At 44.3% G+C, this 14,960-nt stretch overlaps 1 protein-coding gene across 6 annotated transcripts; it reads right to left on the bottom strand.

Annotated features, from left to right (window-relative positions):
- Positions 1 to 1,720: 1,720 nt before the first annotated feature.
- On the bottom strand, positions 1,721 to 7,949 carry GSTK1 (glutathione S-transferase kappa 1). 6 transcript variants are annotated; one of them, XM_025379051.1, is made up of 8 exons: positions 7,771 to 7,949; positions 7,190 to 7,271; positions 6,668 to 6,796; positions 6,252 to 6,352; positions 6,033 to 6,068; positions 3,653 to 3,769; positions 3,198 to 3,295; positions 1,721 to 2,587 (listed from the first exon to the last, which is right to left on the bottom strand). In XM_025379051.1, the coding sequence occupies exons 1-8, from the start codon at positions 7,840 to 7,842 to the stop codon at positions 2,506 to 2,508; spliced, it is 717 nt and encodes a 238-aa protein (XP_025234836.1). In that variant the 5' UTR covers positions 7,843 to 7,949; the 3' UTR covers positions 1,721 to 2,505. The 6 variants fall into 6 exon arrangements, with proteins under 6 accessions (XP_025234836.1, XP_025234837.1, XP_025234839.1 ...); XM_025379052.1 differs by having other exon boundaries at positions 1,721 to 2,584; XM_025379054.1 differs by having other exon boundaries at positions 1,721 to 2,584; positions 3,202 to 3,295.
- Positions 7,950 to 14,960: the final 7,011 nt, after the last annotated feature.

Raw genomic sequence — 14,960 nt, 5'->3', positions numbered from 1 at the left:
TCTAGAAACTGCCTAGTTCCTCCAGAGAAGATTAAAGTCAGCCACTGGATTCAGAAAATAGGATGATAAAGTCTTCAAAGAAAGACTGAGTAGAGGCAGGAAATATGCATCTACAATAAAACATTATCCCATTAAGACTGGGAAAAGATTCAGGATTAAGTTAAGTAGTTAATAATACATTTAGAAATCAGTGGGCAAGATGCACAGTTGTACTGCAATGTGAATCCACAATTTTTTTTTTTTTTTGAGACAGAGTCTTACTCTGTCACCCAGGCTAGAGTGCAATGACCCGATCTCAGCTCACTGCAACCTTTGCTTCCTGGGTTCAAGCAATTCTCCCACCTAAGCCTCCTGAGTACTTGGGATTGCAGGCATGAACCACCACAAACAGCTTAATTTTTGTATTTTTAGTAAAGACTGGGTTTCACCATGTTGGTCAGGCTGGTCTCAAACTGCTGACCTCAAGTGATCCACCTGCCTTGGCTTCCCAAAGTGCTGGGATTACAGGCATGAGCCACTGAGCCCAGCCAAATTTTTTATTTTTCATTTTTATTACTTTGTGTATCAGAATACATTTTAAAGAATGAAAAATTTTAAAAGCATACAAATAAAATGGAAAGATTTTCATATATTTTATCTCAGAATAATGTCCTCTGTATTGTTTTTATTCATCAAGACATTGAGATCATACTATATAGTTTCATCTTTTTCCAATCAATATTATATCCCAAGAATTTCCAATGTTCTTAACAATTCTTCACAAATACAATTATTATTATTTTTTTTGAGACAGAGTTTCGCTCTTGTTGCCCAAGCTGGAGTGCAATGGCACGATCTCAGCTCACCACAACTTCTGCCTCCCAGGTTCAAGCGATTCTCCTGCCTCAGCCTCCCGAGTAGCTGGGATTAACAGCACGTGCCACCACGCCCGGTTAATTTTTTGTATTTTTAGTAGAAACAGGGTTTTACCATGTTAGCCAGGCTGGTCTCGAACTCCTGACCTCAGGTGATCCACCCGCCTTGGCCTCCCAAAGTGTTGGCATTATAGGTGTGAGCCACCATGCCAGCCCTCAAAAAATACAATTTTTGATGGCTGTAAAACATTATCTCCTGAATCTGTCATGATTTATTATTCTCCTCCTAATAGGTGTTTAAGTTGTTCACAATTTTTGATATCAACAAATAGTGCTGAGACAAGCATCTTTATTCATAAAACTGGTTCCACTCACCCTGCTCTGGGAAGCTTAGTTTTGTCTCAATTTGTCCTTATGATTTTTAAGATTGGACATCTTCCTATATTTTTATTTTACAGTAGTTGTACATGAAACTCCTTTGAAATAAAAGGAGTACTTAATCTGGAGATGTTCTTTTGTCATTACTTCACAGATAAGCTGGCTAAAGTTGATTTTAAATCCTGGAGGATGCTAGAGACATGGGAAAGGTGAGAGAGGAAGACAGAAAGTAATGGGAGATAAAAGGGGAAAATGGAGTATGGGAAGAGCCAGACCCAGAGGGAGAGATAGAAGGGAAGGTGGCATGACTCCTGAAACTCCTCTGGTCTATGTAAGGCTCTGTACTTGGTTCCCAACAATGGGTCCAAGTGAGGTTTCAGCTTCCAAATACAGAGTATTCTCAAGGAAATCAAAATACTATTGAAACAAGGGATTCTGATAGTTGCACAATGGGCACAGCTAGAGGCAGGGACTTTGGATCAATTACTGGGGGAATGGAAAAGTTACATGTATGTAGTAGGGAACAGGGGTTATACTTGGAGTTTTCTCAGAATCTGCACTGAGGGTTAAGGGAGCTATCTATGAAAAGGTGTGCAACTTCTCCAATCCCCAGCAACTCCAGCCAGTTTCCCAGTACTGCCTTGCCCTGGTCCTGCAGGTGTGGCTGGATGCAGTTTAAATATCTGGGCACAAGCTCAGCCAGACTCTGGTTCCCTCTGCTGTTCACTCCCACTGGGCTTCTGGTCCCAGCCCCATCTCAGTCACTGTGGCTGGTCAGAAGACAGTAAATCCCAAACTGGTTAGTTGCAAAGTCCATCTGGCTTGGTTTTCTGTTGCTGATAGAGAGACCAGGGGAGTTTCTGTGTGAGAGAATGGGGGACTATTCTCACTTCTTCCACAGCCCCAAGGAGGGCTGGATGGCTGATCTGGCTGGAAGTACCAAAAGAGCTCTCCTTCACCTATCCCTAGAGTAGGCAGGATGTGACCCCAGGAATGAGAATACACCAGGGCAGATACAGACACAGAAACATTTTGCCTGAGGGCATTAGGTTTATTTTGTGGGAAAGCAGAGTGGGGACTCTCTGAAAGGCACTTGTGAGGCATAGAAGTAAAGGTTGCCACATGGCTAATGGTGGACCCCTTCCTGGTGTCCTTGGGGGTAGGGGAAAGATAGACAGCTCCCAGGGCCACAGAAAATACCTCTATCAGATAGAGAAATCCAAGTCCCACTGCCTTATGGTGGAGCTGGGGTTCAGCAGATGGCCTGCTGTTTTTATACGAAGAGTTTGCTTCCTCTGGGCAATCTTAAAGTCTGGCATTCACAGCTGGAGGCACAGGGCCCATCCACTTCTCTCCTGGATGAAGGAAATAACAGACTCTGCACACTGTTCTCAGGTGTGCTGGCAGCAGGAGTTGGTCCCACAAGGTCCCAGGGGTTTTCTAATAAGACCCTTGCTTGCCTTCAAGGTACAGAAGGCTTCCTTCTCTTTTATGGCGATGAAGACAGCCCCTGCCCATTCAACGTTGAACAGCACGGACTGCATAAGGCTTTGCTACTGGAAGTACCAAGAATATTTTTTGCTCTGAGCCCCTCCTTCCAGTCGACTGATAGAGTAGGGGTGGAGCTGGGGTTAAAGGCAGTTCAGTGTTGAATCTTTTTATTTTTTGAGACAGAGTCTTGCTTTGTCACCCAGGCCGGAGTGCAGTGGCATGATCTTGGCTCACTGCAACCTCCACCTCCCAGGTTCAAGTGATTTTCCTGCCTCAGCCTCCCGAGTAGCTGGGACTACAGGCGTGCACCACCACGTCCGGCTAATTTTTGTATTTTTAGTAGAGATAGGGTTTCACCATGTTGGCCAGGATGGTCTCAATCTCCTGACCTCATGCTCCGCCTGCCTCAGCCTCCCAAAGTGCTGGGATTACAGGCGTGAGCCACTGCACCCGGCTCAGTGTTGAATCTTTAACTTACCCAGCAGGAACGCCAGCAGCTCCATCCGGTCAGAGCCAAATATCATGTGGGTTTGGCCATCCACATGGGCCACGGTGATGGGCAGCCCAAAGGCCTGGAGAAAGCAGTTACAGTGCAAGGAGGAAGGCAAAGGAGCAGGTATTAGGCGGGGGTTGAAGGCTTCGAGTCAGTACTTTTCTGAGTTCACAGAAGGAAAGAGGTGTAAGAGGCTCCATGGCCCCAGGTGCCTTCCTGTTTCTAAGATGCTGTCTTTTCTCTCACTATCCATCTCCTTCCTTTCCTTTCCCTGAGCCCAAGGAAAAGAAGGGAAAAGATGAGGGTTGTCTAAGAGCATTGAGGAGAACACTTGGAAAGCGAGCTTTTGCACAGAAGCATGGGGACTCACACCTAGAGATTCTCAAGTCTCCATCTTCAGGATGGGGGCTGGGAACACACATAAAGAGCTGCTCACCCCGTATCTGCAGGCTGCCTCAGTGGTCTCCTTCAGCTGGTTCTTCACCTTTGGCGTTGAGATCTTTTCCAGAAGCCCCTGGGCTTGTTCTGCAGACATGCCAGCCTTCTCTGCAGCCTAAGGGAATATAGTAGGGAATACAACTGTGGCTGCATGATATTGGATGGGGATCTCAGAGGAAAACTCTGGTCTTTTTATTTTCTGCCCCCAGGTTTTCCTGGCAATGCCCTTACCCACCCACAAGTGGAGATCTGTCCTTGCCAAGAGGAACTATTTCCTTTCTCCCAAATCTTGAGATGGGTGGAAAAGGTAGATGGCACAGAGTCAATCACAGAAATTAACACCAGGGGACATCTTAGAGACCAGCTAGATAGACCTCTTTATTTCACAAATGAAGAGCCTGAATCCAGAAGTGATACATTACTTGCTCAGAGTTACAGAACATGTTGGTAGCAGAGCCAACACTAATATGGAGGTCTCTAGAATTCAAGTCCAGGGCTCTTTCCTTCTTACTTCTCAGAGTTCCTGAGTATCTCATGCTTTTTTCAAACCAAGAGCTAGGCTCTAATTCCAGTGGAACTTCCTGAGGACCTTGTAACAAGGCACATGGCTGCAGCCACCTACCTGGCTTCAAGACAAAGACAAAGGCTTCAGTTTGTGGTTTGGGTATAGTTTGGGATAGGTGGTTCTTAACCTTGGCTGCCCATTTGAAACTCCTGAGGAGCTTTAAAAAATCTCCACGTGAGGTCATCCCTTAGAACTAGAGCCAAGCACTGTGGCTTATGCCTGTAATTCCAGCACTTTGGGAGACTGAGGCAGGAGACTGCTTCAGCTCAGAAGTTCGAGACCAGCCTGGGCAACATAGTGAAACCCTCATCCCTACAAAAAAAAAATTAGGCATGGTGGCACATGCTTGAAGTCTCAGCTACTCATAAGGCTGAGATTGGAGATCACTTGAGCCCAAGAGGTTGAGTCTGCAGTGAGCCATGATCATGCCACTGCACTCCAGCCTGGATGACAAAGCAGGACATTGTCTCAAAAAAGAAAAAAAGAACAAGAACAATTACATCACAATTCCAGGGGGAAAGGGTTAGCTCCAAGGTACTCCAGGCGATTTTAATTCACAGCCAAGATTGAGAACCACTGCATCTTGACTTCCTAGATCAGAAGTGCGACCCAGGAATTCATGTAGCCTGTCCTAATGAGACACTATCTTTGACTTGGTTAAATTAGAGAATTATGTACCACACAAAATGTTTACAGAAAAATGGTTAAGTAAAACAAAAATAAGTCCACTCAATAGAACCTCTATAGAAACAAAGAACTATACTTTCAAAGAGTTAAAAACTGCATGGAGGCCAGGCACAGTGGCTCATTCCTGTAAACACAGCACTTTGGGAGGTGGAGGCAGACAGATCTCTTGAGCTCAGGAGTTCGAGACCAGCCTGGGCAACATGGTAAAACCCCTTCTCTCCAAAAAATAAAAAAGTTAGCCGGGCATGGTAGTGTGTGCCTGTAGTCCCAGCTACTCGGGAGGCTGAGGTGGGAAGATCGCTTGAGCCCAGGAGGCAAAGGTTGCAGTGAGCCGAGGTTGCGCCACTGCAGTCCAGCCTGGGTGACAGAACCAGACCCTATCTCAAAAAAAAAAAAAAAAAAAGGGCACGGAAAATGATTATTAAATATGAAGTAAAAAAGCAAGCTAAAAATTACACATGTACTTTGCAGGAATATAGACTGTAGAAGATATATTTGCCATTCCTTATACATTTAACTTTTGTGTGATTTGCCACTTGATATATTACATTTGAATAGGTTTCAACTATTTTTTTGTAAGCCAGAGGAATAATACTGTTTTGAATTTCCTAATTTAATCCTGAAGACAAACTTACTTATCTGTGGCTCACTGGTCAATGTTTTGAGCTATTTCCATTTGTTCTCACTCAGGCTTCTATATACCGTGGCATTAGTCAGTTATCTCTTTTTGTCTTTTTAAAGCCTCTTGGAAAAAGTCTCCTGTCTTCCACTCTGGATGTGTTGGTGAGATTTGTGTTGGAGTCTGTGGAGACTTGTGAATACTACATCCCTCCCCATCCAGGGGTTCCGACACTGAGCATTTTTCTCTCACTGATGTCTTTCAGCAAATAAATTCTACCCATATGTTGTCCCTTTTGCACTTCCCCTTTCAACTTTGAGATATCCTTTTGAGGATCCTTAGTTCTGACTTTTCAGTAATTTGTCCCCTGAATCACAGACATCCTTTCTTCCCCAGTAATTATAACCTTTTCCATGCAATAAGAGACCTATTGTATTCTTTACCCCCAACCGCCAACTGCTCTCCGATTCTCTCTGAGTACAGTTGAGGTGGAGCCAGGACACTCACCGCCAGGATGCTCTGGGGCTGGGTGATGTCTTCATCCTAGGAAGAAGAGAACACTCAGCAGGAAGGCAGTGCCTCTCAGAAGGAGAGGGGTGTGACTGGAGGACAGTAGATCCTCTGGGGTAGTGGGGAGGGCAGGATCATGACCCTGAAAACATTTCTGGGGAAGGTCAGACAGTCATCGAAGGTCCTCCCAGAGGATTCCCAGAGCCCCACACTCACCCTTGACCAGACGCGCATCCACAGCTCCCGGGACACTTTCTCCAGCATCTCTGGATGCTCTAAGCTCACCGCGGTGAGGAAACGCATGGCAGACAAACTTCCTGTGGGACAAAGGCACCCAGAGGCAGGGCTCCTCTTGCTGCTTTCCTGGTGGAGGACTAGCTCTTCCTTGCTTCTGACATCCCCCAGAGCTCCTGTGCCCTCAGCCTCTCACCCAAGGTTCCCATGGCCTATTTGCCTGCTCTTCTTCCCTTTCATGCCCGGCAACCTTCAGCTCCCTCAAGGCTGATCCTGAGGTTTCCCAAGGCAGGCTTCACTTGCTTTAGTCTCCTGCAGCCCCTCCATCCTATCAATCCCGCAATCTCCCACTTCTCTGTTCTTCACTGGATACCCTGTCTGCATCCCACTCTCTTCACCTTTTTCAATAATCACAGAAAAGAAATCCTTGGGGAACTGGATGGGAATCTGGAAATGGTGTCTCAGGAGCTTTAAGTCATTTGCCATGTATTGTCCTTTGCGGGGAAGCAGACCTGGAGGCTTGTTTCCTGCCAGGAGAAGGTTGGGCACGTTAAGTGAGAAAAGGCCTAAGGGTCCCAGGTTTGGGGACCTCGACCTGGGTTTTGGGCAGAGGGCAGCTTTCTTTTTTCTTCTCTTTTTTTTTTTCTCGTTGTTTTGCTCTTGTTGCCCAGGCTGGAGTGCAATGGCGCGATCTCAGCTCACCGCAACCTCCACCTCTTGGGTTCAAACGATTCTCCCACCTCAGCCTCCCAAATAGCTGTGGTTTACAGGCATGCGCCACCACGCCCGGCTAATTCTGTATTTTTAGTAGAGACGGGGCAGAGGGTAGCTTTCTAGCTGCCAGTGCCAATATAAGGACCCGCTGGGGTCGGCTCTCTTGGGCCACTGAAATCACCCTTGCCCCGACCCTCCCTTCCTACCACTGTCTTTCATGATCCCTCCTATGAGGCTGGGCCGCAACTGCAGGTTGATGTTCCAGATATTCTGATACCGGCAAAGGACCTGCGGGCAGAGGTCAAGAACGATTGCCAGTGTGCAAGATGGAAAAGTGAAAGAGCCGAGGGAAAGGGAAGGGAGCCGCTAAGTGCAGAGCAGAGGTTATGCGGACACCCTACATTGTTTGGTTTGAAATCGACAAAACTCTCCCCTCTACCAGAAATCTATTCCAGGATCTTCGCTCCTGTGGCCAGTTTTCCCCAAAACTGCCATCGTTGGGCTAAGAGGTGGGCATGTTCTGCATTTCTCCCCGAATGTTCGGAGCCGCCCCTCTTTCCACCACCGTGGGAAACTGCAGTCGGGATATAAAGGCTCGGGTTGGAGCCAGCGACTCTATTCCGTTTAAAAGCACTAAGTGACCTTCAGCCCTGGAGCTCTCCCTGCTTGCCCTAACCCCGTGGGCGGCGCCAGGAGTTTCACGAGACCTCTGTCCCTGTGCCCTGCGCTCATTTTTCCCTCCGCCGTCATACCCCAGGCCCCGCCGAGGCGGCCACCCCAGCGTCACCTCGAAGCCCAGCCAGGAGTAGGGGGACAGCACGTCATAGAAGAGCTCCACGGTGCGCAGCAGGGGCCCCATGCTGCAGGCTCCGGAACAGCGGCGGCAGCAGCAGCTAGCTCCCCGGAACTTGGCACAGGCAGCCCGGCTTCTGGACCTGCCCGGGACCGCCCACCGCCTTAGCGCGCAGCCTCAGAGAGAAACTGCCCTGGCAGAGGCCCCCCTCAGGCGCAGCGGGGCGGGGCCCGCCTACGGCCCCCAGCCAGGGGCGGGGTGGGTAGGGACCCGTTGGGGAGCGCGCAGGTATGGACAAGAGGCGCAGCAACCGCCTTTGCAAAAATTTTAACAGTGAGGAAATTACCAAGGTGAAACATCTGAATTCACCAACTCCATTGTGCCTTTAACCTCCAAACTGCCCTTGGTCATTCCTGAGCATGGGACGAGCTAATATAGGGAGAAATTTGGTATATAGTTTAAATGATAATAGCCCTTCCCCAAACTAAAGCAGTTTTATAAAACTAATAAAGGTCCAACAAGTTTAGGATTATGAGAGGGGCCTGAATTCTGCTAAGATGTAGGCATTACAATTACCAGACATTGTTCCAGAGGTCACAAGCTCTGCAACTTCCCCAGTTATCCCTGTAAATAACCACTTTTGTCGAACCTAAGACTAGCCTTTGAAGATACCTTCTCAGACTTTTCCATTTCTGATGACAGGATGACTCCATCTGGATCAGTGACTCCTCTGTGGCCCTCATCCAGATGCAACTCAGTGCACTGAGGGCGGTTTTCCACACCCCTGTGATTGCATCCCCAACCAATCAGCAGCACCCGTTCTCTAGCCCCTTGCCCACCAAACTATTGTTAAAAAACTAGCCGGTGGGCATGGTGGCTCACGCCTGTAATCCCAGCACTTTGGGAGGCTGAGGCGGGTGGATCACTTGAGGTCAGGAGTTCAAGACCATTCTGGCCCACATGGTGAAACCCTGTCTGTACTAAAAATGCAAAAATTAGCCGGGCATGGTGGCATGTGCCTGTAATCCCAGTTACTCGGGAGGCTGAGTCAGGAGAATTGCTTGAATCCGGGAGGCAGAGGTTGCAGTGAGCCAAGATCATGCCATTGCACTCCAGCCTGGGTGACAGAGCAAGACTCCATCTCAAAAGAAAAAACAAAAACAAAAAAACCCACAAAGCCCCTTAGCCTCTGCCTCCGAATTTTGAAAGGTTAATTTGAGTAATAGTAAAATTCTGGTCTCCTGTTTAGCAGGTTCTACGTGTATTAAACTCTTTCTCTATTGCAATTCCCTTGTCTTGATAAATCAGCTCTATCTGGGTAATGGGCAAGATGAACCCATTGGGCTGGTGTCAGGGTGACTGTCCTGCTCTGCAGTGAAGTCTTTGGGAAGGAGATAGTTTGAGATGCCTATAGTGCCTTTCACTTAGCTGTGCCCCTTGGGTGAGCCACTTGACCTCTCTGAACCTATTTCCTCATCCTGCATACACATGGGGAATATCTAATGATAACACTGGCCGTATGACGAGTTGTGAGGATTGAGGTACTCCAGTAACTGCTAGCTCTTATTTTTGTTACTTGGCAGTTGCATGAATCTCCTGAACTGGGGCAGAATAAGAAGTTCTCAGAGTACACATTTTCTTGTGTTACCTTTATCGATTTGCACAATGTCTGGGACACATTTGACCATTGATACATATATTTTGAGTGAGTGAAAAAAAGAGGGACTGGTAGAAGATGGAGAGGCCTCACCATAGATAATTGTAGTGATAATGGGAACGATTGGCCCTATTCGTTTTCACAAATATGTGAGTCATATTGTCTTATATTGGGATTACATTTACTGCAAAGAAACAGAATTTTAAAATAATTCCATTTAACTTTGTTAAAATTATCTTTAACATTACTAATTTAATAAGTTGGAAAACATATAAAGATTTCACTTTTCATTTGTATCAATAAGGAAAACAACTCCAGGCTATCAGAGTACAGAGATACAAGGTAAACCCCTACATGGAGAAGAGCATGCAAAATGGAATGAAAAATGATGTTATCATTACCTACTTGCAGAGTAAACTAATTGTTTGACAATCACTGAAACTAAACTTTTTTTTTTTTTTTTTTTTTTTTTGAGATGAAGTCTTGCTCTGTTGCCCAGGCTGGAGTGCAGTAGCACAATCTCAGCTCACTTTAACCTCTACCTCCCAGGTTCAAGTAATTCTCTCTGCCTCAGCCTCCCAAGTAGCTGGGATTACAGGTGGCCACCACCACGCCCAGCTAACTTTTTGTGTTTTTAGTAGAGATGGACTTTCACTATGTTGGCCAGGCTGGTCTTGAACTCCTGACCTCAGGTGATCCACCCATTTTGGCCTTCTAAAGTGCTGGGATTACAGATGTGAGCCACCACAGTCCACCTTTTTTTTTTTTTGAGACGTGATCTCACTCTGTCGCTCAGACTGAAATGCAGTGGTGTAATTTTGGCTCACTGCAACCTCTGCCCCCCAAGCTCAAGCAATTCTCCCACCTCGGCCTCCTGAGTAGCAGGGACTACAGGTGTATGCCACCACACCCAGCTAATTTTTGTGTTTTTTTGTAGAGACGGAGTTTCACCATGCTTTCCAGTCTGGTCTTGAATTCCTGGGCTCAAGTGATGCTCCCACCTCGGCCTCCCAAAGTGCTAGGATTACAGGCATCAGCCACCATGCCCAGCTGCATTTTTGTTTTTATCCAGTAATCATAATTTTAAAGTGTCCAAGAGCTAATTCAGCATGGTAATTTAAGGTTTCATTTCAAAGGTAGATCAATCGCTTATTTTAAAAAGCTTTTTATATTTGGAAATATTTTAGATTTCATGAAGACTTGTAAAGATAGTACAAGGTTTCTGAATACCCCTCATCCAGTTTTACCTAATGTGAAAATCTTACATAAGTATGGTATAATGATAAAAACCAATACATTAACATTGGTACATTAGGTACATTACTTTTTTTTTTTTTTTTTTTTTGAGACAGAGTCTCACTCTGTTACCCAGGCTGGAGTGCAGTGGCACAATCTTGGCTCCCTGCAACCTCCGGCTCCCAGGTTCAAGCGATTCTCCTGCCTCAGTCTCCCGAGTAGCTGGGACTACAGGTGTGTGCCACCATGCTCAGCTAATTTTTTGTATTTTTTAGTAGAGACAGGGTTTCACCATATTGGACAGGCTGGTCTCCAAGTCCTGACCTCATGATCCCCCTGCCTCAGCCTCCCAAAGTGCTGGGATTACAGGCATGAACCACTGCTCCCAGCCTGGTACGTTACTATTAACTGAACTACAGATTTTACTCAGATTTCACCAGTTTTTTCACTTATGTTCTTTTTCTGTTCCAGGATCTAGTCCAGCATACCACACAGAATTTTGTTGTCATGTCTCTTTATTCTTCTCGTATCTATGAAAGTTTCTTGGCCTTTTCTAGTGTTTCATGACTTTGACACTTGTGAAGAGTGTTGATCAGCCATTTTATAGCATGTCCCTTCATTTGGGTTTGTCTGATATTTCCTCAGAATAAGACTAAGGTTGTGGACTTTTGGGAAGATTGCCACAGAGGTAAGGTGCCCTTCCTGAATCATGTCATGAGGTACAGGATATCAACATTACTCATCACTGGTGATGTTTACCTTGGCCACATGATTAAGGTGGAGCAACTGGCAAATTTCTGCACTGTAAAGTCACTATTTTTCCCCATCCAAACCCTGGTTTTTGGAAGGGAGTCACTAAGTGCAGCCCACCCTGGGAGTGAGGGTTGAGTAGATTAAGTCCATCCACTGGAGGGAAGAATATTAAAGAAGGTATGGATATACGTTAACACCACCATGGTAACTAATAAATATTTGGGGGAGATACTTTGAGGCTATGCAAATATCCAGTTGCTCCCTAAACTTTCACCCATCAGTTTTATTGTTCTTCAGTGGATCTTGCCTGCAGCACGTATTCTAATGGTGATTCTCTATTTCCTTAATTTTTTACATTTATTAATTGGAATTCTTCTGACAGGAGAATTGTCCCTACTTTCTATTTATTTATTTATTCAGTCAGTTATTTATGTGAGTATGGACTCATAGATATTTACTTTAAGAATCACAGAATAGTAAAACATTGATCTGCATTCTTACAGTCTATCTCCACACACTATTACTGTTGTTATTATTATTATTTTTTTTAGTTTGGGCCCTGTTGAGAATACTACGGAGTAGAGACAACAAAAAGAAAAAAATATTCACTTCTATGGGCTATTATCTTCCTATTGCTGAGAGGGGTACTTAGTGTTAAAAGAAAAACCTCAGACTATTTTTATTTTTATTTTTTTATATGAAAAAATCTAACTTTATTATAAACATATGACAATCTCATGGAAGGTTTTTATTATTATTATTATTATACTTTAAGTTCTAGGGTACATGTGCATAACATGCAGGTTTGTTACATATGTATACTTGTGCCATGTTGGTGTGCTGCACCCATCAACTCGTCAGCACCCATCAACTCGTCATTTACATCAGGTATAACTCCCAATGCAATCCCTCCCCCCTCCCCCCTCCCCATGATAGGCCCCGGTGTGTGATGTTCCCCTTCCCGAGTCCAAGTGATCTCATTGTTCAGTTCCCACCTATGAGTGAGAACATGCGGTGTTTGGTTTTCTGTTCTTGTGATAGTTTGCTAAGAATGATGGTTTCCAGCTGCATCCATGTCCCTACAAAGGACACAAACTCATCCTTTTTTTATGGCTGCATAGTATTCCATGGTGTATATGTGCCACATTTTCTTAATCCAGTCTGTCACTGATGGACACTTGGGTTGATTCCAAGTCTTTGCTATTGTGAATAGTGCCGCAATAAACATACGTGTGCATGTGTCTTTATGGCAGCATGATTTATAATCCTTTGGGTATATACCCAGTAATGGGATGGCTGGGTCATATGGTACATCTAGTTCTAGATCTTTGAGGAATCGCCATACTGTTTTCCATAATGGTTGAACTAGTTTACAATCCCACCAACAGTGTAAAAGTGTTCCTATTTCTCCACATCCTCTTCAGCACCTGTTGTTTCCTGACTTTTGAATGATCGCCATTCTAACTGGTGTGAGATGGTATCTCATTGTGGTTTTGATTTGCATTTCTCTGATGGCCAGTGATGATGAGCATTTTTTCATGTGTCTGTTGGCTGTATGAATGTCTTCTTTTGAGAAATGTCTGTTCATATCCTTTGCCCACTTTTTGATGGGATTGTTTGTTTTTTTCTTGTAAATTTGTTTGAGTTCTTTGTAGGTTCTGGATATTAGCCCTTTGTCAGATGAGTAGATTGCAAAAATTTTCTCCCATTCTGTAGGTTGCCTGTTGACTCTGATGGTAGTTTCTTTTGCTGTGCAGAAGCTCTTTAGTTTAATGAGATCCCATTTGTCAATTTTGGCTTTTGCTGCCGTTGCTTTTGGTGTTTTAGACATGAAGTCTTTGCCCATGCCTATGTCCTGAATGGTACTACCTAGGTTTTCTTATAGTTCGTTTGAGTAAAGAATGATTCATGAATCAGGCAGTACTCAGAACCAGAAGCGGTTCTGAGAGCTCTGCAACTGTAGGCAATGGGTGTTTATAAGCAGAACAGGAAAGTACAGTACAGAAATAGTCTGATTTGTTGTAGCTAACTTTGATTTGTTGTAGCTAAGTGTTTTGCTTGATTTAAACATGAGCCAGTCAGTTGGCTGCTTCCACTTAGCTGAAGCTTGGCTGCTTGTGATTGGCAAAGACCTGATTGTCTGTTATAAAAATGAAATTCCTAAGTTAAGTTTCAGTTTGTTTACATACTAAGTTAGGTTGCATTTTGTTTCATAGGAATTCAAAGCATGGAGACTGTCTCAGGTCAATAGCCTCCTGCTCACTTAATTTTACTCTAGATACTGATTAGAGCTATTGAAACAAGAAATAGTGGAATAAGTAAGTAAATTATTTGAAGTGGGAAAAGCACTAAGCAGAGGAACAAAACATGATATAATTATCAAACATTGTAGGAGGCAGAGGAGGGGTGGTGTATGCGATCCAAATTCTCATCTTTCGTAGATGAGCCAGTGGTATTATCTACATTTGAAAGCTCAGTAAATAGCGCTTTAATCATGTCATTTGGAATTAAATAATTGATACTGGAAAGCTTTAAAGAAGTTGCCTTTTCAAATAAACAAAAAATTGACTATTCAATAAAATTGGGGCAACTGAGGGCTTTTTGTTGTTGTTGTTGTTTGTTTGTTTGTGTTTTTTGTGACGGAGTCTTGATCTGTCGCCCAGTCTGGAGTGCAGTGGCATGATCTCGGCTCACTGCAACCTCCGCCTCCCAGGTTCAAGCGGTTCTCCTGCCTCAGTCTCCTGAGTAGCTGGGATTACAGGCACATGCCACCATGCCCAGTTAATTTTTGTATTTTTTAGTAAAGACAGGGTTTCACCATGGTAGTCAGGCTGGTCTCGAACTCCTAACTTCATGCTCCGCCTGACTTGGCCTCCCAAAGTGCTGGGATTACAGGCATGAGCCACCGTGCCTGGCCCAAAAATGTATTTGGATCCATACCTCACATCTTACACATGGAACACCTCTAAATGGATCAAATATCTAAATGTTATAAAGAGGAAGCCAATAAAATGCCTCAAGAACTTATGGAAAAACTTTTAAAACATCTAAGAGCAGAGATAGTCTTGTTAACTGTAATACCAATACAGAAACCTTAAAAGATTGATAAATTCAATTACATACAATTTTTAAAAATCTACTTGGCAAAATCCAATGAGTCAAAAACATAACTTCCAATATCTGTGCTTATTTCATAATCAAAAAAGCTAATTTTAATTATTCTACTGTAGAAAGAGCTAAAAATTGATACATTAAAAGAACAGAAGCCCAATGGAAAAAAATGGGAAGATGAAGAAAACATACATGAAAATGGACGTATAGATGGTTTACAAATACTAAAAATTTTAAGACACTTTATATACTTACGGTAATTGTCAGTTAAAACTACACTGTGATATGCTTTTGTCTATCAAGTTGACAAAACTCAAAAAGTTTGATGACTCAGTGTTGGCACGGAGTCATGGAAAATCATTCTTTTGTTTAACCAGTGGGAGTGTAAATTGGTACAGCTTCTGCAGAGGGCAGTTTAGTGATGTCT

Source organism: Theropithecus gelada, chromosome 3 (assembly GCF_003255815.1).
Source record: "Theropithecus gelada isolate Dixy chromosome 3, Tgel_1.0, whole genome shotgun sequence".
Taxonomy (NCBI): domain Eukaryota; kingdom Metazoa; phylum Chordata; class Mammalia; order Primates; family Cercopithecidae; genus Theropithecus; species Theropithecus gelada.
This window is presented reverse-complemented; position numbering and strand designations above follow the sequence as displayed.

Bases quoted from the DNA above. Each gene is read 5' to 3' on its own strand.
- GSTK1 (XM_025379051.1), bottom strand. From the start codon at position 7,842: ATGGGGCCCCTGCTGCGCACCGTGGAGCTCTTCTATGACGTGCTGTCC. The intron at 7,272-7,770 runs GTGACGCTGGGG...CTCTGCCCGCAG, and splicing joins ACTCCTGGCTGGGCTTCGAG to GTCCTTTGCCGGTATCAGAA. The intron at 6,069-6,251 runs GTGAGTGTGGGG...TCTTCTTCCTAG, and splicing joins GGATGCGCGTCTGGTCAAGG to GATGAAGACATCACCCAGCC.